The 27,128-nt window shown below is 44.4% G+C and overlaps 1 protein-coding gene across 11 annotated transcripts in view; it reads left to right on the top strand.

Annotated features, from left to right (window-relative positions):
- chd6 (chromodomain helicase DNA binding protein 6) overlaps positions 1-27,128 on the top strand; it is a 107,136-nt gene that overhangs the window by 52,287 nt on the left and 27,721 nt on the right. For 5 of the 11 annotated variants that reach the window (XM_021568393.2, XM_021568392.2, XM_021568383.2 and 2 more), the window contains exons 21-32: positions 11,559-11,761; positions 12,221-12,420; positions 12,850-13,012; positions 13,365-13,454; positions 15,180-15,283; positions 17,280-17,409; positions 17,685-17,760; positions 17,857-17,911; positions 18,231-18,540; positions 18,951-19,207; positions 20,618-22,621; positions 22,789-22,940. In XM_021568393.2, the coding sequence (XP_021424068.2) occupies positions 11,559-11,761; positions 12,221-12,420; positions 12,850-13,012; positions 13,365-13,454; positions 15,180-15,283; positions 17,280-17,409; positions 17,685-17,760; positions 17,857-17,911; positions 18,231-18,540; positions 18,951-19,207; positions 20,618-22,621; positions 22,789-22,940 (3,744 nt within the window). The remainder of the gene's footprint in view (positions 1-11,558; positions 11,762-12,220; positions 12,421-12,849; positions 13,013-13,364; positions 13,455-15,179; positions 15,284-17,279; positions 17,410-17,684; positions 17,761-17,856; positions 17,912-18,230; positions 18,541-18,950; positions 19,208-20,617; positions 22,622-22,788; positions 22,941-27,128) is intronic. The other 6 variants (XM_021568390.2, XM_021568385.2, XM_021568389.2 and 3 more) reach the window with 6 other exon arrangements.

Here is a 27,128-nt window from a genome sequence, read left to right on the forward strand (position 1 = left end):
AGATTGTCTTCCCAGCCTGGTGCAGGTCTACAATTTTGTTTCTGGTGTCCTTTGACAGCTCTTTGCTCTTGGCCATAGAGGAGTTTGGAGTGTGACTGTTTGAGGTTGTGGACAGGTGTCTTTTATACTGATAACAAGTTCAAACAGGTGCCATTGATACAGGTAATGAGTGGAGGACAGAGAGGCCTCTCAAATAAATTGTTACAGGTCTGTGAGAGCCAGAAATCCTGCTTGTTTGTAGGTGACCAAATACTTATTTTCCACCATAATTTGCTAATAAATTCATTAAAAATCCTACAATGTGATTTTCTGGATTTTTTTTCTCATTTTGTCTGTCATAGTTGAAGTGTACCTATGATGAAAATTACAGGCCTCTCTCGTCTTTTTAAGTGGGAGGACTTGCACAATATGTGGCTGACTAAATACTTTTTTGCCCCACTGTATCACATTTGACATTGTCCGTAAGCTTGAGTTAACACACAGGTAGAAAGACCTGTGTGTTGTCCTTGTCAATGCAGACAGAAAATCATAGCCTAATCATAGCCTCAATTTTGTCCCGCACATTGAAAATAGTTGCGGAGAGTCCCTCTAATCCTAGATTCAGATCATTCAGGAGAGAAAAAACATCACCCAGATAGGCCAGTTGTGTGAGGAACTCGTCATCATGGAAGCGGTCAGACAAGTGAAAATTATGGTCAGTAAAGAAAACTAAGCTTGTCTCTCAATTCAAAAAGACGTGCGAATACTTGATAACCAGAGCACTTCTGTATGTTGTAAAAGCGTTACATGGTCGCCCATATCATTGCATAATGCAGAAAATACACGAGAGTTCAGGGGCCTTGCTTTAACAATGTTAACCATTTTCACTGTAGTGTTCAAAACATCTTTCAAGCTGTCAGGCATTCCCTTGGCAGCAAGAGCCTCTCGGTGGATGCTGCAGTGTACCCAAGTGGCATCGGGAGCAACTGTGTGCACGCGCGTTACCACTCCACTATGTCTCCCTGTCATGGCTTTTGCGCCATCAGTACAGATACCGACACATCTTGAACACCAAAGTCCATTTGATGTCACAAAGCTGTCCAGTACTTTAAAATATCCACTCATGTTGTCTTGGTTTCCAGTGGTTTGCAGAAGAGGATGTCTTCCTTAATTTACCCCCCATAAACGTAATGGACATATACCAGGAGCTGTGCCAGGCCCGCCACGTCTGTTGACTCATCCAGCTGTAATGCATAGAATTCACTGGCTTGTATTTGAAGCAGTAATTGTTTCAAACCATGTCCTGCCATTTCACTGATGTGTCGTGAAACAGTGTTGTTTGATGAAGACTTTGTCTGTATAATTTTTGGGGCCTTTTCCCCCAGCATTGTCCCAGCCATTTCCGTGGCATCAGGAAGAATTAAGTCCTCCACAATAGCATGGGGCTTGCCTGTCCTAGCCACTCGGTAGCTCACCATATAAGATGCTTCTAACCCCTTCTTATTAATGGTATCTGTTGCTTTTATACATGTCTTATTACTCTAAAGTTATCTTTATTCTTGCTCAATAACTCCTGTGGCCTATTTTTCAAATGGTCATGTTTGGTTTCTAAATGTCTGCGCAAGAGTGAAGGTTTCCCAAGAGAGTAACGGTTAATGGGATTGGATATTAATTATTTGACTAGGCTACCTGTATTTGACACTATTGCTATTTCGCTGAACACTAGATGGTTTAATTTTATTTTTGGCAGTGAAACGAGGCTACTCGGGCGAGAGCAAAAACTCACCTAAATGTACTGTTTTGAATTTTTTTTATTTTTTAAAGTGTGAATCACATTTTTATTTGCCGTACCCCCGACGGTGTACCCCAGTTTGGGAATACTTGACCTAGATTAACAGTGTGTCCATAAATCTTTTCCTCCCTGGAAAGGCAGGAACCTAGGAAGAAACCTAGAGAGGAATCAGGCTTTGAGGGGTGGCAAATCCTCTTCTGGCTGTGCCGGGTGGAGATTATAAGTTTACATGGCCATTAAGGCCAGATCGTTCTTCAAGATGTTCAAACATTCATAGATGACCAGTAGGGTCAAATAATAATCAGAGTGGTGACCAATCAGGATCTGAATATGACTGCACGTCACATAATAATAAAACGCATTCATACATTTTTTACATAGTTATTACACTATCGCTCATATTTCATGTCACAACGATTCATCGATATTTATGCTATGATGCTGGTAAAGTTGTCACGCGCACATACAGTGCTGGTCATAAAAAAAAAGCTAGCTAGCTCATGGATGCAAACAATGTTCTTCCCCAAAAACATAGCAAAACGACATCTGTTTCAGTAGCTATAGTCATCTAAAATAACCCTAATTCATAAGACAGTTCTTATTTGATTAATGGTGGTCGGACCATCTGTGAAGCTAGCCACAATAAAGATTAGCCACAATAGTGGACTTTGCGGTTAGCCTTCAAAATAAAAGTATGGCATAATTCTACTATTTGTATTCTTTGCATCACTGTCAATGACATACTTTTTATTTTGAAGGCAAACTGTGCCTAACCCTTATTGTGGCTAGCTTCACAACACAACCCGGTCTGGTCAGGCCTTACTAGCCAGATGAAGCTAGCTGGCTGCTTATAACGTTGGGCAACAAGGTTAAGTAGCTAGCTAGCTATTTATTTTCATGAACTGAAGTTAAATTTCAATAGGCGAACAGCAAGTGGCAACCTAGCTAATACTTACTCACAAGGATTCCTAAATCATTGCTAAGAATAATGACGCTAAAGCTAGCTACCCCAGAAGTTGCGGTCGAACAAATTATGCTTTATTACCAACGCGGTATTGTAAACACATTGTTCGTGGCCGGTGTTTGCTTGTTTGCAGACTTTTTGTACAACTTTGACAGTGCTACTGTATCTTTTTTGAAATGCAGAGACCCAAACGGCGTCCGTAGTATGTATGTTGTGAAACTAATAGCATTGATGCTATTACTGTGTAACCCCGGTAGGGCAACATCTGGAAAAATAGCGCACTTGGGAGTGTGTACCGGTGCTCGACCAGTTGGCGAAAGGCAACATCACCCACGGCAGAGAACCGTGGGTGTTGAGGGCAATGAATTCCATTATCTTGGTTCTAATGGATTTCGCCTTTGTGTTGTCTCGCTGAAATGTTCTAACTCTTAAACTCGACATCGGGCCGATACCGATGTTGGCATTTTTAGCTAATATTGTCAGATTCCAATATGTTCACCGATTTTATATTGTTTATCACTAATATAAATATAGGACAAAACGCACATCACGACAAGAGAGACAACACAACACTACATAAAGAGGGACCGAAGACGACGACATAACAAGGCAGCAACACATGACAACACAGCATGGTAGCAACACAACATGATAACTACATGGTAGCAACACAACATGGTAGCAGCACAAAACATGATACAAACATTATTGGGCACAGACAACAGCACAAAGAGCAAGAAGCTAGAGACAACAATACATCACGCAAAGCAGCCACAACTGTCAGTAAGCGTGTCCATGATGGAGTCTTTGAATGAAAAGATGGAGATAAAACTGTCCAGTTTGAGTGTTTGTTGCAGCTCGTTCCAGTCGCTAGCTGCAGCGAACTGAAAAGACGAGCGACCAATGGATATGTGTGCTTTGGGGACCTTTAACAGAATGTGACTGGCAGAATGGGTGTTGTATGTGGAGGATGAGGGCTGCAGTAGATGTCTCAAATAGGGGGGAGTGTGAGGCCTAAGAGGGTTTTGCAACGGGTATACAGAGATGACCAGTTTACAGAGGAGTATAGAGCTGCAGTAATGTGTCCTATAAGGAGCATTGGTGGCAAATCTGATGGCGAATGGTAAAGAACATCTAGCTGCTCGAGAGCACCCTTACCTGCCGATCTATAAATTATGTCTCCGTAATCTAGCATGGGTAGGATGGGCAACTGAATCAGGGTTCGTTTGGTAACTGGGGTGAAAGAGGAGCGATAGAGAAAACCAAGTCTAGATTTAACTTTAGCCTGCAGCTTTGATATGTGCTGAGAGAAGGACAGTGTAGCATCTAGCCATACTCCCAAGTACTTGTATGATGACTACCTTAAGCTCTAAACCCTCAGAGGTAGTAATAACACCTGTGGGGAGAGGGAAATTCTTCTTACCAAACCACATGACCTTTGTTTTGGAGGTGTTCAGAACAAGGTTAAGGGTAGAGAAAGCTTGTTGGACACTAAGAAAGCTTTGTTGTAGAGCATTTAACACAAAATCCGGGGAGTATAAGACTGTATCATCTGCATATAAATGGATGAGAGAGCTTCCTACTGCCTGCATTATGTTGTTGATGTAAATTAAGAAGAGTGTGGGGCCTAGGCTCGAGCCTTGAGGTACCCCTTGGTGACAGGCAGTGGCTGAGATGGCAGACATTCTGACTTTATACACTGCACTCTTTGAGAGAGGTAGTTAGCAAACCAGGCCAAAGACCCCTCAGAGACACCAATACTCCTTAGCCGGCCCACAAGAATGTAATGGTCTACCGTAAAAAAGCTTTGGCCAAGTCAATAAAAATAGCAGCACAACATTGCTTAGAATCAAGGGCAATGGAGACATCATTGAGGACCTGGTTGCAGTGACACATCCATAACCTGTGCGGAAATCAGATTGCGCACCAGAAAGAATACTATAGACATCAAGACAAGATAGCCAGTCAGTTGATTATTGACAAGTTTTTCCAACACTTTTGATTACCAGGTCAAAATAAAAATAAGCCTATAACAGTTAGGATCAGCTTGATCTCCCCCTTTAAATAAAGGAAGAACCGTGGCTGCCTTCCAAGCAATGGGAACCTCCCCAAAAAGGAGAGACAGGTTAAAAAGGTTGGAGATAAGCTTGGCGATGATAGGGGCAGCAACCTTAAAGAAGAAAGGGTCTGAACCATCTGACCCAGATGTTTTTAGGGGTCAAGTTTCAGGAGCTCCTTTAGCACCTCGGACTGCAGGGAGAAACTTTGTAGCGGGTCAGGGGAAAAATAGGGAGAAGCATTGGGGATAGTCACATTAGAAGGGGTGAGAGATGAGTAAATGTTGGACGGGCAAGGAGGCATGGCTGAGTCAAATAGGAATCCTGACTCAGCAATGTGCTTCTTGTCAGTAACAATCACATCATCAACATTAAGAGACATCGGCAGCTATGAGGAGGAGGGTTTATTCTCCAGGTCTTTAACCGTTTTCCAGAACTTCTTGGTTAGACCCACAGAGAGAGAACTGCCCCTTAAAGTAATTAACTTTGGCCTTCTAGATAGCCTGAGTGCACTTATTTCTCATTTGCCTGAATGAGAGCCAGTCAGCCCGAGTATGTGTGTGCCAAGCCTTTCGCCAAATGAAATTCTTGAGGTGGAGTAACTCTGCAAGATCACGGTCGAACCAGGGGCTGAACCTGTTTTTAATTCAATTTTTTCTTATGGGGGCATGATTGTTAACAATACCACAGAAAATAACAAAAAATAATGTCAGTGTCTTCGACAGAGATCAAGCTGATTCTATAACATTTTACAGAGGCCAGTTCATGAAGGAAGGCTTGCTCATTAAAGATTTTTAGCAAGCTTCTATGACAGGTCGTTTCACTGAGCAGCAATTACGAACCCAGGCTGTAAAGAGGTGATCACCTAAGGTCATTACAGAAAACAGCAGATTGATACCTATCAGGATTATTTGTGAGGATAACATCGAGGAGAGTAGCCTTTTCTGGGTGTTTGGAGTCATACCTTGTGGAATTGGTAATAATCTGACAAAGGTTTAGGGAGTCCTGTTGCTTTAGGACATGGTCAGGTGGTTTTAAGCATGTTCCAGTTTAGGTCACGTAACAGGACAAATTCAGACGTAGTGTAACACGGAACCCACACCGGCTGCACGCGTGCATACATTTATTTTGTCCCCCCCACACCAAACGCGATCACGAATTTGGGGACAGGTCGAAAAGCATTAAACCTTTATGGCAATTTAGCTAGCTAGCTTGCACTTGCTAGCTAATTTGTCCTATTTAGCTAGCTTGCTGTTGCTAGCTAATTTGTCCTGGGATATAAACATTGAGTTGTTATTTTACCTGAAATGCACAAGGTCATCTACTCTGACAATTAATCCACACATAAAACGGTCAACCGAATTGTTTCTAGTCACCTAGAAACAAGCCTTCCAGGCTTTTTCTTCTTTGAACTTTCATAGTATTACCACGACGACTGACAACACAGTTTGTCTTTCAATCACCCACGTGGGTATAACCAATGAGGAGATGGGAGGGGGTATCTGCTTTTATAAACCAATGAGGAGATGGGAGGGGCAGGACTTAGATATCTGCGTCACAAATAGATCTGACTTCTATTTTAGCCCTTTGCAACGCAGACGCTCAAGAGCAGTGTGGATGCAAAAATGTAATAATGTAGATTTCAAAATATATTTTGCAGCGCAGGCGGTGTAGTCAGGATGTATGGGGCCAGGAGAGAGCTTAGGACAGGTAGGGTACAGGTCGGTGCTGATGAGGGACTATAGCACCCAGCAACAGTCAACAAGAGCCATTTGAAAGTTTAATACTTAAAACTAGCAAATCAAATTGTTTGGGGACAGACTTGGTGGAGACAACCGAGCACTGAAGGTGATCCTTGGTAAAGATTGCCACTCCCCCACCTTCGGAAGATCTGTCTTGCCGAAAAAGGTTATAACCAGAAAGGTTAACATCAGTATTCAAAACGCTCTTCCTTAACCACGTCTCAGTAATGACCAACACATCTGGATTGGAGCTGTGAACCCACACTTTCAATTTATCCATTTTAGGTAATACGCTTCTAGTCTTAATGTGCAGAAACACCAGGCTTTTATGAGAGCAGAAATCAGTGAAGTAGATATCCGAGCACAAGTCAGAATTGGGGCTAGCAGCAGTAGATGGGCCAGGGTGTACATGCACATTTCCAACAGTAATACAATCAAGGCACATCACAGGACATGGAGAGCTCTGCAGTGCTTGTTTATGACATCTGAATGTGAATTAGATGGCAACAAGATCATATTTTACGGCAATTTCATCAGGTAACATGAATACAAAGCCAGCTAGAGGTGGTTAGAATAGGATGGGATGCTGAAAAAGTCTGTGAAACCAATAGAGTCACAGTCCTGAGTTTGGGAACAAACAGTCTATCCCACGGTTGGGTAAAGAAAGTTCATAGTCAACATAGCTTGCAGGAGTCATGAGGCAAATAGCAAAATGCACAATAAATGTATGTAAATATATAATGACTTTGGGCTAGCCATTGCAAGTTCAGAGTCACTCACACCAACAGTGTGTGTGTGAGAGTGAGTGAGAGAGAGGTGAGGGTACCGATACCAGACAGGGGGAGACAGGCCAGGGCAGACGGTGAACAGATTGGAAAATGGAATCCGTTCAGCAGGCAACGGGAATAGGTGTCACACCCACTTGGGAGAATATTTGATTTCAGGAGGCAAGGTAGCATGACAGGTGAACGGGTCAGGGTTTCAAAGCCGCAGGTAAAACAGCAGAAACTAGATCACTAGGTGGTCGCAAAACCGGACAGGAAGATCGCGACAGTGACTCAACCCACTCAGGTCGAGTATAGCAACAAAAGCCTGGTACGGCGTGATGCACCCCTCCTAGGCACGGCAATGGAGAGTGTGAGCAAGCCAGTGACTCAGCCCCTGTAATAGGGTCAGAGGCAGAGAATCCCAGTGGAGCAGAGACGGCAAGGGTGGGTCGTCAATCCAGTGCCTTGCCGTTCACCTTCGCACCCCTGTGCCAGACTACACTCAATTATAGTACCTACTGAAAAGTCTTCAGGAAAAATGTAACAGCCTACAATGGTCTTACCCCCGCAGAAATCTAGTTAACAATCCCCATCAAAATCCATTTGTTTAGAATAGAGAGACGTTTTTTTGCATGAGTTGCGTCTTAATCCACCACATCCGTCGAAATCGCCCATCAGCATCTGCGGTGAAAAGAGGCAGAGCTAGAGAGGTGTTTGTCAAACCATGCCACATCCCGAAAATTGGTCTTCTCACAAAATCGTATGTAGCGTCCGAATGGTTTGGCCTACAAACTATTATGACCACTCTACTGAACGTTGAGACTCTCACTAACACGATGGTGCCTCACAAAGCAAGGTCCATACAGAAATGGTTTGTTGAGATCGGTGTGGAAGAATTTGACTGCACAGGCCTGCACAGAGCCCTGAATTGGAATGCCAACTGCGAACCAGGCTCCCAACATCAGTGCCCAACCTCACTAATGCTCTTGTGACTGAATGGGAGTAAGTCCCCGCAGCAATGTTCCAACCTCTAGTGGTAAGCCTTCCCAGAAGAGTGGAGGCTGTCATTACAGCAAAGGGGGACCAACTCCAAATGAAACCTCATGATTTTGGAATGAGACGTTTGACAAGCAGGTGTCCACCTCTTTTGGTCATGTAGTATATGTACAGCAGGATCAAATCGGCAAGATCGGTAGGAGCAAGTCCATGTAATGCTTTGTGGGTTAGCAGTAAAACCTTGAAATCAGCCCTAACCTTAACAGTAAGTCAGTGTAGATGCTAGCACTGGATTAATATAATCACATTTTTGGGGTTCTAGTCAAGATTCGAGCAGCCATATTTAGCACTACCTGAAGTTTATTTAGTGCTTTATCCAAGTTGTTTGAGGGTAGAGGATTGCAGATGTCTATTATTGAAGTGACAAACGCCTGGATTAGCTTTTCTGTGTCATTTTTTGGGGAAAAGTTTCAGATTTTTGCTGTGTTTTCAAGGCTGCTCTTGAAATATGTGTTATACAGTTGAAGTCGGAAGCTTACATACACTTAGGTTGGCGTCATTAAAACTTGTTTTTCAACCACTCCACCCATTTATTTGAACAAACTATAGTTTTGGCAAGTCGGTTAGGACATCTACTTTGTGCATGACACAAACAAGCCAGACTACAGTTTGCAACTGCACAAAGATCATACTTTTTGGAGAAATATCCTCTGAACTGTTTGGCTGTAATGACCATCGTCATTGGAGGAAAAGGGGGGAGGCTTGCAAGCCAAAGAACACCATCCCAACTGTGAAGCACGGGGGTGGCAGCATCATGTTGTGGGGGTGCTTTGCTGCAGGAGGGACTGGTGCACATCACAAAATAGATGGCATCATGAGGGTGGAACATTATGTGGATATATTGAAGCAACATCTCAAGAAGTTAAAGCTTGGTTGCAAATGGGTCTTCCCAATGGCACGATACTTCCAAAGTTGTGGCAAAATGGCTTAAGGACAACAAAGTCAAGGTATTGGAGTGGCCATCACAAAGCCCTGACCTCAATCCTATAGGAAATTTGTGGGCAGAACTGAAAAAGCGCGTGCAAGCAAGGACGCCTACAAACCTGACTCCGTTACATCAGCTTTGTCAGGAGGATTGGGTCAAAATTCACCCAACTTACTGTGGGAAGCTTGTGGATGGTTACCCAAAATGTACCCAAGTTAAACAATTTAAAGGCAATGCTACCATATATTAATTGAGTGCATGAACATTTCTGACCCACTGGGAATGTGATGAAAGAAATAAAAGCTTAAATAAATAATTCTCTACTATTATTTTGACATTTCCCATTCTTCAAATAAGGTGGTGATCCTAACTGACCTAAGACCCGGAATTCTTACTAGGATTAAATGTCAGGAATTGTGAAAAACTGAGTTTAAATGCATTTGGCTAAGGTATACAGTGCCTTGCGAAAGTATTCGGCCCCCTTGAACTTTGCGACCTTTTGCCACATTTCAGGCTTCAAACATAAAGATATAAAACTGTATTTTTTTGTGAAGAATCAACAACAAGTGGGACACAATCATGAAGTGGAACGACATTTATTGGATATTTCAAACTTTTTTAACAAATCAAAAACTGAAAAATTGGGCTAAAGTTAATACTTTGTAGCGCCACCTTTTGCTGCGATTACAGCTGTAAGTCGCTTGGGGTATGTCTCTATCAGTTTTGCACATCGAGAGACTGACATTTTTTTCCATTCCTCCTTGCAAAACAGCTCGAGCTCAGTGAGGTTGGATGGAGAGCATTTGTGAACAGCAGTTTTCAGTTCTTTCCACAGATTCTCGATTGGATTCAGGTCTGGACTTTGACTTGGCCATTCTAACACCTGGATATGTTTATTTTTGAACCATTCCATTGTAGATTTTGCTTTATGTTTTGGATCATTGTCTTGTTGGAAGACAAATCTCCGTCCCAGTCTCAGGTCTTTTGCAGACTCCATCAGGTTTTCTTCCAGAATGGTCCTGTATTTGGCTCCATCCACCTTCCCATCAATTTTAACCATCTTCCCTGTCCCTGCTGAAGAAAAGCAGGCCCAAACCATGATGCTGCCACCACCATGTTTGACAGTGGGGATGGTGTGTTCAGCTGTGTTGCTTTTACGCCAAACATAACGTTTTGCATTGTTGCCAAAAAGTTCAATTTTGGTTTCATCTGACCAGAGCACCTTCTTCCACATGTTTGGTGTGTCTCCCAGGTGGCTTGTGGCAAACTTTAAACAACAATTTTTATGGATATCTTTAAGAAATGGCTTTCTTCTTGCCACTCTTCCATAAAGGCCAGATTTGTGCAATATACAACTGATTGTTGTCCTATGGACAGAGTCTCCCACCTCAGCTGTAGATCTCTGCAGTTCATCCAGAGTGATCATGGGCCTCTTGGCTGCATCTCTGATCAGTCTTCTCCTTGTATGAGCTGAAAGTTTAGAGGGATGGCCAGGTCTTGGTAGATTTGCAGTGGTCTGATACTCCTTCCATTTCAATATTATCGCTTGCACAGTGCTCCTTGGGATGTTTAAAGCTTGGGAAATCTTTTTGTATCCAAATCCGGCTTTAAACTTCTTCACAACAGTATCTCGGACCTGCCTGGTGTGTTCCTTGTTCTTCATGATGCTCTTTGCGCTTTTAACGGACCTCTGAGACTATCACAGTGCAGGTGCATTTATACGGAGACTTGATTACACACAGGTGGATTGTATTTATCATCATTAGTCATTTAGGTCAACATTGGATCATTCAGAGATCCTCACTGAACTTCTGGAGAGAGTTTGCTGCACTGAAAGTAAAGGGGCTGAATAGTTTTGCACGCCCAATTGTTCAGTTTTTGATTTGTTAAAAAAGTTTGAAATATCCAATAAATGTCGTTCTACTTCATGATTGTGTCCCACTTGTTGTTGATTCTTCACAAAAAAATACAGTTTTATATCTTTATGTTTGAAGCCTGAAATGTGGCAAAAGGTCGCAAAGTTCAAGGGGGCCGAATACTTTCGCAAGGCACTGTATGTGAACTTCAGACTTCAACTGTATGTTAATCAAAATAAATAAGGGTCCAGAGTAACACTGAGATCCTCCAGTTTTATTTGAGACGACTGTACAATCATCGAGATTCATTGTCGGATCCGACAGCAGATCTCTTTGTTTCTTGGGACCTACAACTAGCATCTCTGTAGTAAGCCTGCAGTAAAAGCCTACATCTGAACCTCTATCCCCCGTCTGTGACAGGAGAGCCTGGTGATTGACACGCCTCGTGTGAGGAAGCAGACACGCCACTACAACTCGTTCGAGGATGACGAGCTGATGGAGTTCTCAGAGCTGGACAGCGACTCAGAAGAGAGGCCCTGTCGCACCCGCCGCCTCAGCGAGAGGAACAGACACTACCTCCGCGCTGAGTGCTTCCGCGTCGAGAAGAACCTGCTCATATTCGGGTCAGATTTACCGCCTCTTACATTTCTCAGTTATACTTTCAATAGCCTTTCTACTGTGCCATGCCATAAAAATGATTGTGCCTTATGTCTGTACCTCAAATTGTACTTTTATAGTAAGCAGTCTTACTAATTACTGCAGAGTTACACCAGTGCACCAGTGTTTCCCAAACATCTCAAGTAACCCCCAATAAGTAACGTTTATTTGATGTGTTCTGGTGCTAGCACACCTGATTCAATTGGTCAACTAATGAAGGGCTTGGTGATTAATTGACAAATTAGTTGTGGAATACATCAAATATGTAGCACTGGCTGGGAGTACTTGAGGAGAGGTTTGGGAAGCACTGCAGTAGGCTACATGAGAGTACAGTATTTAGGTATTGTATCCAACTGACTCTGACACTAGTATGGTGTATCGGTCCTCATGCCACCCGCTCCATCTCTCTGTGTGTGCTCACACAGCTGGGGTCGCTGGAAGGACATCCTGACCCACGGGCGCTTCAAGTGGCAACTGGCCGAATGTGACATTGAGGTGCTGTGCCGGTCGCTGCTGGTCTACTGCGTGCGCCACTACAAGGGCGACGACAAGATCAAGAGCTTTATCTGGGACCTCATCACACCCGCCAAGGATGGCCATAAACAGGACTTGCAGAACCACTCTGGTGAGAGACTCACTAACATCCCTTTGATACAAGCTGCCATTCACTCATTCAGATTTGGAGTGGGGGGAAAGAGGACAGGCAATATGGCTAGTTATGTTGACAACACTCAAATGAATAAACAAGCTCTGAAAAGCAACTCGTAGTGCCAGAGTTTGGCATAATGGTCTAGAAAGCTGACTCCAGACCATGCATGGCCCCCTGCGATGGGGGTTTGAATCCACACGCAGTATCTTGTACTACATCTTGTATCTACTCCATCTTCCCTTAGCATAAAAAAAAGCTATCCTCACCCTTGTCCGATGGTTTCCTATGGTCTCCAAATGACTGTATCCATAGCTCCAACTCTGATCCCAAAGTCTGTGCTTTAATTTGGACTGGTGTGCAGTAAGGTGATTACTTGGTATCGTTCAAATCCAACCTTTCCACAAGCAGGTCTGTCGGCCCCAGTGCCCAGGGGACGCAAGGGTAAGAAATTAAAGAACCAGCTGAGTGTGCCTGAGATGAAGCATGCAGACTGGCTGGTCAACTGCAACCCAGAGGTGGTGCTGCATGACGACAGCTACAAGAAACACCTCAAACAGCACTGCAACAAGTGAGTCCCCCATTCCTCACTTTCAGCTGTTGGTGAACAGTCATGTTCTCCTCTATGAAGAATGGGATTTCTAAGGTAGCTAAAGCTTACAAAACCTACATAATCTAGTTTTGTTTGAAATTATGATTTTAGGTGCTGAAGCCTGAGGAGTAAACGGCTGGATTTACTAAGCTTTTGCAGCTTTTCTTTACAAATGAAGACAGTTTCATGTTTTCGTTTTGTTTGTTTTATGTCTTCCTAAAAACAGGGGAAAATGCTTTGCAGCTCCACTGGCCCTAAGTGGTTTGGTGTTTATTGAAAAAGAGACTGATGACTGGTCTATGTGTTGTGTTATGTGCCTTGTTGTGCCAAGGGTACTTCTGAGGGTGAGGATGCTGTACTACCTGAAGGCAGAGGTCCTGGGAGAGGCTGCTGCCCAGTTCCTGGAGGGTATTCCTGCCAGGTACAAAGTGCACCACGAGGGCACCCATTAATCATACCACCTACTTACAGTGCCTTGCGAAAGTATTCGGCCCCCTTGAACTTTGCGACCTTTTGCCACATTTCAGGCTTCAAACATAAAGATATAAAACTGTATTTTTTTGTGAAGAATCAACAACAAGTGGGACACAATCATGAAGTGGAACGACATTTATTGGATATTTCAAACTTTTTTTAACAAATCAAAAACTGAAAAATTGGGCGTGCAAAATTATTCAGCCCCCTTAAGTTAATACTTTGTAGCGCCACCTTTTGCTGCGATTACAGCTGTAAGTCGCTTGGGGTATGTCTCTATTAGTTTTGCACATCGAGAGACTGACATTTTTCCCATTCCTCCTTGCAAAACAGCTCGAGCTCAGTGAGGTTGGATGGAGAGCATTTGTGAACAGCAGTTTTCAGTTCTTTCCACAGATTCTCGATTGGATTCAGGTCTGGACTTTGACTTGGCCATTCTAACACCTGGATATGTTTATTCTTGAACCATTCCATTGTAGATTTTGCTTTATGTTTTGGATCATTGTCTTGTTGGAAGACAAATCTCCGTCCCAGTCTCAGGTCTTTTGCAGACTCCATCAGGTTTTCTTCCAGAATGGTCCTGTATTTGGCTCCATCCATTTTCCCATCAATTTTAACCATCTTCCCTGTCCCTGCTGAAGAAAAGCAGGCCCAAACCATGATGCTGCCACCACCATGTTTGACAGTGGGGATGGTGTGTTCAGCTGTGTTGCTTTTACGCCAAACATAACGTTTTGCATTGTTGCCAAAAAGTTCAATTTTGGTTTCATCTGACCAGAGCACCTTCTTCCACATGTTTGGTGTGTCTCCCAGGTGGCTTGTGGCAAACTTTAAACAACACTTTTTATGGATATCTTTAAGAAATGGCTTTCTTCTTGCCACTCTTCCATAAAGGCCAGATTTGTGCAATATACGACTGATTGTTGTCCTATGGACAGTCTCCCACCTCAGCTGTAGATCTCTGCAGTTCATCCAGAGTGATCATAGGCCTCTTGGCTGCATCTCTGATCAGTCTTCTCCTTGTATGAGCTGAAAGTTTAGAGGGATGGCCAGGTCTTGGTAGATTTGCAGTGGTCTGATACTCCTTCCATTTCAATATTATCGCTTGCACAGTGCTCCTTGGGATGTTTAAAGCTTGGGAAATCTTTTTGTATCCAAATCCGGCTTTAAACTTCTTCACAACAGTATCTCGGACCTGCCTGGTGTGTTCCTTGTTCTTCATGATGCTCTCTGCGCTTTTAACGGACCTCTGAGACTATCACAGTGCAGGTGCATTTATACGGAGTCTTGATTACACACAGGTGAATTGTATTTATCATCATTAGTCATTTAGGTCAACATTGGATCATTCAGAGATCCTCACTGAACTTCTGGAGAGAGTTTGCTGCACTGAAAGTAAAGGGGCTGAATAATTTTGCACGCCCAATTTTTCAGTTTTTGATTTGTTAAAAAGTTTAAAATATCCAATAAATGTCGTTCCACTTCATGATTGTGTCCCACTTGCTGTTGATTCTTCACAAAAAAATACAGTTTTATATCTTTATGTTTGAAGCCTGAAATGTGGCAAAAGGTCGCAAAGTTCAAGGGGGCCGAATACTTTCGCAAGGCACTGTATCTAGGTCCGGGAAACCAGACTAAAGTTAATGCTGATTTGTGTGTGTGATCTGTGCAGTAAACTGGAGGTGGCACTGCCTGACATCGACTACATCGAGATCCCAGCAGGCTGGTGGGATGCAGAGGCAGATAAGTCTCTCCTCATAGGGGTACACAAACACGGTAATCCTCTAGTCTAGGGTCTCCTGTTTGTCAGACCCTCATGGCTCTTACTATACAATCCAATTTTATGTACGTTGAACAAAAATATAAATGCAACATTTAACAATTTCAAAGATTCTACTGAGTTACATTTCACAAAGAAATAAGTCAATTGAACTCAATTCATTAGGCCCTAATCTATGGATTTCACGACTGTGAATAAAGATATGCATCTGTTGGTCACAGATACCTTAAAAAAAAGGGGCGTGAATCAGAAAACCAGTCCGTATCTGGTGTGACCACCATTTCCCTCATGCAGCGCGACACATCTCCTTCGCATAGAGTTGATCAGGCTGTTGATTGTGGCCTGTGGAATGTTGTCCAACTCTTCAATGTCTGTGCGAAGTTGTTGGATATTGCCGGGAACTTGAACACGCCGTCGTACACGTCGATCCAGACAGCATCTAAAACATGCTCAGTGGGTGACATGTCTGGTGGTTATGCAGGCCATGGAAAAACTGGGACATTTTCAGCTTCCAGGAATTGTGTACAGATCCTTGCAACGTGGGGCTGTGCATTATCATGCTGACACGAGATGATGGTGGTGGATGAATGGCATGATAATGGGCCTCAGGATCTCGTCAGGTATTCAAATTGCAATCAATAAAATGCAATTGTAGCTTTTGCCTGCCCATACCTGCCCATACCATAACCCCACTGCCACCATGGGGCACTCTGTTCACAATGTTGACATCAGAAAACCGCACGCCTTCTGCCATCTGAAGTCGGTTACAACGCTGAACTGCAGTCAGGTCAAGACCCTGGTGAGGACGACGAGCACAGATGAGCTTCCCTGATACGGTTTTGACAGTGTGTAGAAATTCTTCAGTTGTGCAAACCCACCATTTCATCAGCTGTCCGGGTGGCTGGTCTCAGACGATTCCGCTAGTGAAGAAGCCGGATGTGGAGGTCCTGGGCTGGCGTGGTCTGTGGTTGTGATGCCGGTTGGACGTACTGCCAAATTCTCTAAAACGACATTGTGGTAGAATGTAAAATGTTCATTCTCTGGCAACAGCTCTGATTGACACTCCTGCAGTCAGCATGCCAACTGCACGCTCCCTCAAAACGTAAGACATCTGTGGCATTGTGTTGTGTGACAAAACTGCACATTTTAGAGTGGCCTTTAATTGTCTCCAATAAAAGGCCAGGTTCACCTATGTAATGATTATGCTGTTTAATGAGCTTCCTGATATGTCATACCTGTCAGGTGGATAGAGAAATACTCACTAACATGGAGGTAAACGAATTTGTGCACAAGCGTAAGCTTTTTCCGCGTATGGGACATTCATGGAATCTTTTATTTCAGCTCATGAAACATGGGACCAACGCTTTGCTTGTTGTGTATATATTTTGGGTCGGTGTATTTTATGTTCCAGTATATTGAAGTCATGGTTTAGCGATTTCAGATCATACATCAACCTTGGTTCTAGAGAATTTCAGGGTGTGCAAGCTTTTTTGTTCGAGGACAGCACTAAAACATCTTATTTAACTAATCAAGGTCCTGATGATCATTGGATTAGAGTCCGCTTTTAAAGGCATGCTCCGGAACTTTGGCGACTATGAAGTATTTTTTAAACCTCCCACTTTGGGCTGTGTGTCAATGTGTAAGTCGTACATGCATAATCTATGAGCAGAATTACTAGTTTGACAGTGACTGTTTTTCTGTAAGCTGTGCTTTTCCCTACATTTTCCCAAATTGGGCCAGCCCCCTAGCGATTGGAGTTCCAGCCAATGATCTTCAGCCCCTCGCCATTTGAATGACAGCTAGCAAAATGCACACACAGCAGAGCGAGAGTAATGATGTGGTGCACATATGTGATGTAGCCTACCACATATCCCAGTCACTAGTCATTGATAAATTGATTATACATTTTACATGAATAGTAGATTTAAGTCTAAAGCCACTGCCGTCATCACCATCGGCGCTCAGTAAACCTGGCACCTGGTGTCTCCTCAGGGTACGAGCGGTACAACGCCATGCGGGCCGACCCAGAGCTGTGTTTCTTGGAGAGGGTGGGCATGCCTGATGTCACAGCGCTCTCAGCCGAGCAGAGTGGAGGAGAGGTGATGGCTGACCTCACTGACAGGCAAGAACCACCTCCGCCTTACCGTAGGGCACAAGTCTTATTTGTAGGATGGCTTACAGTAATATGAACATCCGCAGTACCGAATCTCAGGTGCTGTGTATGAATGTGAATGTCAACCAATGTCTGCATGCCTCAAAATGTAATGTATCAGCAATACCTAAAATCTAGTTTCCCTAAATACATCAATAAATCCTGCGTGGTCAAGCTGACTCTGGTGATATAAGTGTAAGTGATATAATTTTATGGTCTTTATCTTAATTGTTGGTTCTTTTTAGTAATTGCAAAAGTGATGACGTGAAAGACGATCCTGAAAGCAAGCAAGAGGAGGGAGTGGAAAGGGTTGATAATAAGGTATGGACTCTCGAGTGACTCAGCTAAAGGAAAATTAAGGATTCGGTATCTGAAAAGGTTGAGTTGTGAAGTTAACATTTATTTTTGCTCCAAAAGGATGAAACCAGCTCCAGCAATGATGCAATGGACAAGCATGACATTGTTGTTCAAGGTAAGTGTTCAGCTAACTTTGAACTTGTCTTTTCGAATAAAATGTCTTACAAACTGGAGAATCTGTGAATGCATATAGATTATCGGGGTTTTACCAACTCCAAGTTCCACCTCAATCATTTTCTGCAGGTGTCACGTGGGTTAATTTTCAAGTAGATTGCCTTCAGGGGAAGTGTAATTTTGTCAAAACTTTGTTTTATTTCACCTAACATTCAGTCATAAAAGCAGATTTCCCATCTCAAAAATGGCTATAAAAGTTACTATATAATGCATGTAAATATATGTAAACAAAGCTTTGATCTGATTCTGTTACTTTCCAGACATAGGACACAGGGTCCAGGAGGGCTTTGGCCAGGAAGAATTGGGCCAGGAGGGCATGGAGCTGAAGGGTCGCCCTCTGTGGCCCGCCGGCCCTAATCTTACTGCCAGGCTGCGTCGCCTCATCACAGCTTACCAGCGCTTCATGCGGCGCGAGCCCCTGCGTCATGACTTCTTGCTGCCAGGGGCAAGCCCGGGACCGATGTCCTGGCAACTGGGGGAGGAGCTTAGGCACTGCACGGCAACCGCTGCCAAACCTGACCCTCTCTTCCTGGAGTGGCAGAGAAGGTGGGTGATGATGTCAGAGCAAAGGTGGGTGATGTCATTGATCCCCTACATTATGTGCTGCCTCGGTCCCGTTCCCTTTCGGTTCTTTGCCCCTTACCCCCTCTATGTTCACTGATCTGTAAGGCCTGGGTATATCTTAGCAACACGATCTCCAGCTAGCATTCCTATAAACTAACTTTCACATAGCATATCCTTCAAGATCTGTCAACACCTGCTAGGCAAGGGGATGAAATTGGACTGGTTCCTTGTTTGTGGCCCTAAAAAATTGTGCGTGTCAAAGACAATATAAAAGAAATTAAGAAATGTGACTTCAATGTGTGTTTCTGAAACCAGACTCCTTTTGGCTGAGACCCACAGCTGATGCCTTGGGCAGTCACATGGTCAGTGCATGTCCCCTTTATAAAAGGCTTATGGTAGGCCTGTGTTTTTATGAGCAGGTGGACCCGGCGAGAGCAAGCAGATTTCTACCGCACCGTGTCGTCGTTCGGCGTGGTGTACGACCCGGAGAAGAAAACCTTTGACTGGAGTCAGTTCCGCTCCTTCGCCCGGCTGGAGAGGAAAACGGACGAGAGCCTGGAGAGATACTTCAGCAGCTTTGTGTCCATGTGCCGCACTGCCTGCAGATTGCCCCCCAGGAAGGACGAAGGTAACTACTCCACAGGAGGCAGAGCAAGAGAGCTTGCCCTTAAAGGTACAATAAGTAGGAATTTCATCTGCAAATGTACCCACATTTCTATAATATGTAAATAGTTTATTATTAGTGAATGCTAGGGTTGCAAAATACCAGTAGCTTTCCCAAAATCCCCAGGTTTTCCAAAAAAATCAAGGAATATGCAGGAAATCAGTAATCATCAAATGAGAATTTTTTTAACCCTAGGGAATGTAATAATGTAGTGTAATGTTGTTTTGTTAGATAAATCTTTCTATTTGTTGAAATCTTTAATTTTTTTTAAAGGCATTTTACCTGTCGAGCTAATTGTTTGGTCAGAATCTAGCATGGAAACATTGGAATTTGTAGCTATGCTGACGTTGCCTCCCTTCTGAGGCACATGTTGCTAGACAACCACACTGCACTTAACCAGAGCTGTGCCAACCGTAGCAAAAGCCAATGTGATAACCTTTCTAGTACACTTTTGTGCTATGAAACTAAATAAATAATCTACTTAGAACCACAAAACATATTTTCTACATTCAAAATAGTGTAGTTAGACAAAGCAAGGAAATAATTACATGATGTTGTTTTATTGGTATTTGCAGCTGTTGTGGCTTAGTAGTGCATCCTGCAAGCTTCTACAACATCTTACTCAACCTGTAACCTATACAGGATCGCCCCCCCCCCCCCCCCAAGGGATGGTTAAGCTAACCTAGGCTAGTGTGATTAGTGTGATGAGGTTGTAAGTAATCTAACTGCACTGTCCAATTTACAGGAGCTATTACAGTGAAAGAATACCATGCTATTGTTTGAGGAGAGTGCACAATTATGAACTTGAAAACATATTAATAAGCCAATAATGCACATTTGGGCAGTCTTGATACAACATTTTCAACAGATATGCAATGTTTCATTGGATTAGTAAATCTTTGCACATACACTGCTGCCATCTAGGGGACAAAAATTGCACCTGGACTGGAATAAAACATTACAGCCTTTCTCTTGCATTTCAAAGATGATTGTACAAAATAAACTGCATGTTTTTTTCTTTGTATTATCTTTGACCAGATCTGTGTTATGTGCTCCTACATTTAATTTGACATTTCTACAAATTTCTAAGTGTTTCCTTTCAAATTATATGCATACCCTTGCTTCAGGTCCTGAGCTACAGGCAGTTAGATTTGGGCATGTCATTTTATGTGAACCTTTTTAAAAAGGGGCATGAATCCTTAAATTAACAAAAGTCTCTGCCAAAGGAAGTTGTGTTAAAAGGATGCTTCACTTCATAGATTTGTTTGCGTATTTTAGCGGTGCTTTCGAAAGCATGGGGAAGATAGGTGGAGGTTAGTAGATTTATGACAGTATTATTTTTACAATGGTAGTGACATTGCAATGGCGTGATTTGAATGATACAATTATATGAAAGTAAGCCCTCCATCTGTCTGTCAGGGCCTCTGGACCACAATCTGTTTGTAGAGCCCATCACGGAGGAGCGAGCAGCACGCACTCTCTACCGCATCGAACTGCTGCGCAAGGTCAGAGAGCAGGTGCTGCGCCACCTGCTGCTGGGCCCACGGCTGCAACTGTGTCGGCCCAGCCTTTACCTGCCCGTGTGGTGGGAGTGTGGCAAACACGACCGCGACCTCCTGATTGGGGCAGCCCGCCACGGTCTTAGCCGCACCGACTACTACATCCTCAACGACCCGCAACTCTCTTTCCTGGAGGCCCACCGCAACTATGTCCAGAAGGAGAATCACAAGGGCTACCATCCTGGGGTGCACCACGCAGGCATGACCCCCTCGCCCCACCACCACCCCTGCTGCCTGTACGAAACGGGCCTCGGCCAATGCCACTCTCCCCAGCCGCCGGAGTACCACCACCCAGCCACCCCCTCCTCCTCCTCGTCGATCCATGCCCATTCTCACCCGCACATCCACGTCCATGGTCACCCGCCAGAGATAGTGGGCACAGATCCCGGGGGCAGCCTAGGTATGGTGTCTGGGCCCAGGGAGAGCTTCCTGGACTGCCCCCCTCTGGATGAGTCCTTAGAATTGGCCTCACTGCAGCAAGAGGGCCTGGCCTCAGATTCCCTCCATTGCAAGTCTGCCAAGGAGGCCTTCAACGGGTTCCCCTTCAACTCAGCGCAGGGTGGCCAGAGCATGCTCAACTCGTATGGTGTGCAGGGGGAGCTGAATGGTGAGCAGTCGACCGAAATGGACCCTATAATCTCGGGCAAGCTGCGCAGCGACGTGTTGGTGGGGGAGCAGGGTTCCTCTGAGGAGACGGGCCTCATGGCGCCCTCACTGGAGCTGGACCAGGAGCTGCAAGCGCCCTGGGAGAGCACGGACCACGCCGGCGCCGCAGACATTTTCAACGACGCTGACCCTATCCTGGGGGCGCCCGCCCTTGAGACGGAGTTCCTGGACCCCGAAGAGCAGCCGGAAGATGGGGGAAGGGAGGACAGAGTAGGGGGAGTGCTTGATGACTGCCTGGGTATCCCCCCCTCCCAGAGCGACCCAGGGGAACCGCTACCCTCCAGTTTTATGCTGTTCAAGGACATCGGCGTGAGCGAGGAGGAGCCTGCTGAGGAGCACACCGACCTCTCCGCAAGCTGCCCTTCACCCTACGTCCCCCCTCCGCCCCTGTCGCTGTCCCATATGACCTTGTACCCCCACCACCAGGGTGATGCCGAGGAGCCAGAGGAGAAGCTGAGCAACTCGGACGCCGTTGCCCACATGCCCAGCTCCAAGGAGAGAGAGGGAGAGGATGATGTGGCCTTTGAGTTTGACAAAGAGATGTCTGTGGACAGTCTGTATCTGGTGGGGCCGGAGCAGGGCCTGGAAGCATCAGGTATATCATGTGAAGACTCTCACCAAGAGGAGCCCTTCGAGGGTGCCTGCGATGGGACGGGAATGGGATCTCCAGTAGAGTCATTTGAGGCTGCTCTAGAGGGGCCAAGGGAAGAGACTTTAGAAAGGGACATGGCCTTAGGGCCAGGGGAGGAGGGGCTTCTAGAAGGGCAGTTTGAAGAACCCTTGGAGATGTCAGCCATGGATCCCCAGGAGGAGGAACCAGTGGAGGGGCCTCTGGAAGACTCTTGTAAAGACCCAGCACCAGAAGAACCTTTCGAAGGGCCATTGGAGGAGTGTTACGATGTAGAACCAGAAGGGGCCTCCGAGGGGCCTGCCGAAGCAGAGAGCACTTTCAGCGAACACACACTACCCACTGTTGATGCAACAGACTCTCTGCCCCCGTCCCCCTCAGTCCCCACGTCCCAGCCTGAGCCACAGATCAAACTGGAGTTCCCTCTGGACCCAGAGAGCTCTGAGAGCAAGTCGGACATCCTGGAGCCTGACAGCACTGTCTTCACGCCCAAACTGGAGCAGACAAAGGGGCTGCTGGAAGTGAAGGACGAGATCGAGGAGAGGCCCCAAAAAAGGGGGGAAACTCCAGGTAACTTACAGCTAGACAGTTGTAAAGATTCAAATATGGTAATTAAATATGGTACAAATTGCTGTGGCTTTTTAGTTTTTTAGCAGTCTTTAAACATGTAGCATTGAAAATGACCTTTCCACGCACCTGTAGTTGAGATCTTGTGTTATGTACTAACCACTCCACAGCCTCCGTGGTGGACAGCTATGTAGAGGTGGCACGGTTTGCAGCCCCCATGTCCATGTGTGAGATGCCTGACAGTCTGCAGGACGCGAGGGAGCCTACCATCGCCCAACTGCTGCAGGAGAAAGCCCTCTACTCCTTCTCTGAGTGGCCAAAGGTATAGTCCCAGGGAGTTGACCCATAAACCACTTTCGAAAGCAGTTTGTTTCATGTTTGCCAAGGCAATCGGTTGTCACTGTCGGGTTACCGTCAGCTGCAAAGCAAGAAGTTAAAAAATATATATATTGATTTTTTTAACTAATCCTATGCTTAACCATAGCCTTAACCTCATGCTAAACCCTAACCAAAAAGCAGATTTTCTTAATCATAAATTTTCACGAAATGTCGCCAATTTTGACAGCTAGGCCATCAAATCAATCAAATTTTATTTGTCACATGTTTGTAAACAACAGGTTTAAACTAACAGTGAAATGCTTACTTACTGGTCCTTTTCCAACAATACAAAGATATTTTTTTATTTAAAAAAATAGAAATTGTGACACAAGGAATAAATACACAGTGAATAACAATAGTGGTGAGTGGCACAGCGGTCTAAGGCACTGCATGTCAGTACTACATACCCTGGTTCGATTCCAGGGTGTATCACAACCGGCCGTGATTGGGAGTCTCATAGGGTGGCGCACAATTAGCCCAGCGTCGTCCAGCTTAGGGTTTGGCCGGGGTAGGCCGTCATTGAAAATAAGAATTTGTTCTTAAATGACTTGCCTAGTTAAATAAAGGTAAAAAATTAAATTTAATAAAAAATAACATGGCTATATACAGGGAGTACCAGGTTGATGTTCAGGGGTACGAGTTAATTGAGGTAGCTAAGTACCAGGGTTTCCGTTAGCCAGCAATTTGCGGCTTTTGGCCCAAATAATTATAAATGAAAAGCCAATAAAATAAAACTGTTGCATGCCCCGCAAAAAAATCCCATTTCAAAATAATGCATTTTATTAATTGATGGAAAGGCTAGTCGATTTTTATTAAATTGGTCTGTGTGTGTTTTCATTAGTCATCATCTTATTTATCAGTAGTCGTATCTTATTTATCCAACACAACTATCACACGCGCACAGCATACAGATTCTATTTTGAGCGGGATTTCTCCTGCAGCTCCTCAGCTGGTTGCTCCACGAGTAAAACATGTGCTTTTATAAGCCCATTCATTGTCAAACATTTCTAGATGCAATTGCATGTTAAAAACAGTTTTGGGGCACAATTAAAAAGAGCTGCTACTTTTATTTCTCAACTGGTAATTGAAGCACGTTTTTACCATTCAAGTGCAGGCAACAGGCTATCAGCGTGTCACCCACCACTTTAGAATGTGAGCTGGAGGCAGGATGCATTTTGAAAGCATACTTATTTGTTTGAAACCTGATTGCAATTGTTTTGGGGAAGCTTACAATTTATCCTACCATTTCTACCGTTTTGCGTGCCAGTTATGATTGTCATATGCACATTTTCATTGAACAGTTTAATTTCCGTAATGTTTTTGTTTCTCAAAATCATTGTCACGTGGTTAATAATAAAAATCTGAATTAAAATTATAGAAAAGTTAAAAGTCAACTAATGCGAGATCACCAGCCTCTGACATATGGAGACATTGATACACCGTGATCCATTGGTGGCTAAAGAAATGAGCGCATTGAACTCATAGCTTTTAGGCCAATGTAGCAGTATGCTTATAACTTCCATTGCTCTTTCATACCGAGGATTGGTGATCATCGAGGGGGAGATTGTTGGAAAGATTTTTCAAATGCCTTACTGTGAGGAACTAGAGTTTTAATATAGTGCCTTCAGAAAGTATTCAAACTCCTTGACTTATTCCACATTTTTGTTTTTACAGCCTGAATTAAATATGGATTCAATACGCACAATACCGCATAATGCCAAAGTGAAAACATGCTTTTGGTATTGGGAGCAAATGTATTGAAACTGGCCGGCTGGGATGTCCTTGAGCCATCGCTCTCTAATGACTCCTTGTGGCGGATGCATGCTGACTAGGGTCGCCAGGTGTACACTATTTCCTCCGACACATTGGTGCAGCTGGCTTCCGGGTTAAGCGAGCAGTGTGTCAAGAAGCAGTGTGGCTTGGCGAGGTCATGTTTCGGGGGTCACAAGACTCTCGTCCTTCGCATCTCCCGAGTCCGTACGGGAGTCGCTGCGATGGGACAAGATTGTAACTACCAATTGGATATCACGAAAAAGGGGTAATAAATCAAATATAAAAAAATCTTTAAGCTGTGTCAAATTGGTTGTTGATCATTGCTTGACAACCATTTTCAGGTCTTGCCATAGATTTTCAAGTAGGTTTAAGTCAAAACTGTAACTCGGGAACATTCACTGTAGCAACTTCACACCACATACGTCATCCAAGCGCACAACAGAAGAGTGTACTGTCTAGACTCGGTTTGTTGTTTCTATGAAATTGTTTTGATTTACCCCCTAGAGTCGATGTTCGCGCACCCGCAGAAATCTTATTAGTATCATTTAAAAAATCCCCAGAAAAATCTGTTTAAGTGAGAGATGTGTTTTTTTGCATTGGATGTGTCTCAATCCGCCGATGTCACACTTCAAATGGCAAAATTATCTTTGGAATTACCTTCTTAAAACAATTCCATATAGATTTGTAGAACTCCTCCCCCGACTTAGAACAGGGCTTGGACTGTTAACGGTTAAAACATTTTGAATCATAGCAAAAGTTTTTATTGCTATGGATTCCACAATGCAGTTTAAGTTTGTTCCGGATTCCTGTTTAGTACCAGTTAGCTTCTACCTGTCATGAAAACAGAGCAGGCCTATGCTAGCAGCGCTAGCTCACCTGTGTTTTTATCCACAGCTGGGCACAAATGCTTTAGGTGTGAAATTATTTCCACTTAATCACAAGATAAGGTGGAACTGAAAAGTGGACAAGGATTTGTCTGCCCTAAATGCAAGAGATCTTCCGGCTGCTCGCTCAGCTGCGAGAAAAGGATAACCTGCTTTCTAAGTACACCGACCTTGCCCAGGCAAACCAAATCTCCATTATAAATGCCTCCTATAGCAAAGCTGTCGATGAGTCGACGCCGTTGATCTGTCCCAATCCAATGGACAGATGTTAAGCTCAACTCCACGGCCCATGGGAGACTGGATTTTCGCAAGGTCCCGGGAGTCAGCACAGATCCTGGGAGTATGCCACCAGCTGGTGGCCGACCCAGTGGCACCCTCCCCCACAGCCACCACAGTTCAGCAAGCCGCCGACTCAAGACAGGAGGGTCTTGGGCCATCTTCCACCGTCCTGGGGTTTCCGATGCCGTAAACTGTTGCTGGTGCAAAGAGTCGGGCTATCCTGGGTCGAAGCCTCCACCCCCCCCCCCCCTGCCCGAGGCAGTCCCATCCCGCTCCCCCTCTTCCTTCCCCATCGGATTCCATCACGAGCACCATCATTGTGGGCAGCTCGATGGTGAGAGATTTTGGCCTGCCTACGGTCTGTGGACCGGCTAAGGTCCACTGTCACCCAGGAGCCTGTGTCCATGACATCAACTCCCTCCTGCTTACAGTTCTGGCCAACTACTCCCATATTGACACCATTATCCCTCATGAGGGTAAAACAACCTTCGCTTTAGGCAATCTGAGGGAGGACTATAAAAAAAAATATTATACACTCTCGCAAGCACAGGGAAGAAAATAATTATCCCTTGCCCGCTATCGAAGTGGTTCGGAACGTTTCAGCCGACTCGTTTTCCTAAACGAGTACTGGGAAACTCTGCAGCAACAAGAATGTCTCCTTTTGTGACAACCTTGATTTTGCTGTGGGAGCAACCATTTCGCTACACCCGCTATAACATCTGCTAAATATGTGTATGTGACCAATCACATTTGATTTGAACATGCACTTTTTAAAAGAGACAGGATTCTCCCTAAACGCAGGGGTTCCAGGATTATTTCCAGCAACATCGCAAGCTGTTTCAGAGACTAACGGACAGTGTCTGGTATTGCTCCAGTCTTCCCTCTCATCATCAGTAACAGAGGACTTGCAAAGTATATCAACACCCATAGAAATGGCACTATAGTTATTGTGGGTAACCTAATTTATGTTCCTCTAACTCCACCTTGTAGTGAGTTTATACAAACTGTCATATCCTACCATTGTGATAGATTGGAGACCGTCAGAAAACGTGGTTATAACATTAATATTCCATTGGTTACCTTGAGGCAAATGCCCCAGGGGTGAAGATGGCACTTTTTAATTCACTTCTCGTGAATGACCTCGTTACTGAGCTCAAAGTTGGATTACATGTTTCTAACTGAAACATGTTTATCTT

Source organism: Oncorhynchus mykiss, chromosome 17, assembly GCF_013265735.2.
Source record: "Oncorhynchus mykiss isolate Arlee chromosome 17, USDA_OmykA_1.1, whole genome shotgun sequence".
NCBI lineage: Eukaryota > Metazoa > Chordata > Actinopteri > Salmoniformes > Salmonidae > Oncorhynchus > Oncorhynchus mykiss.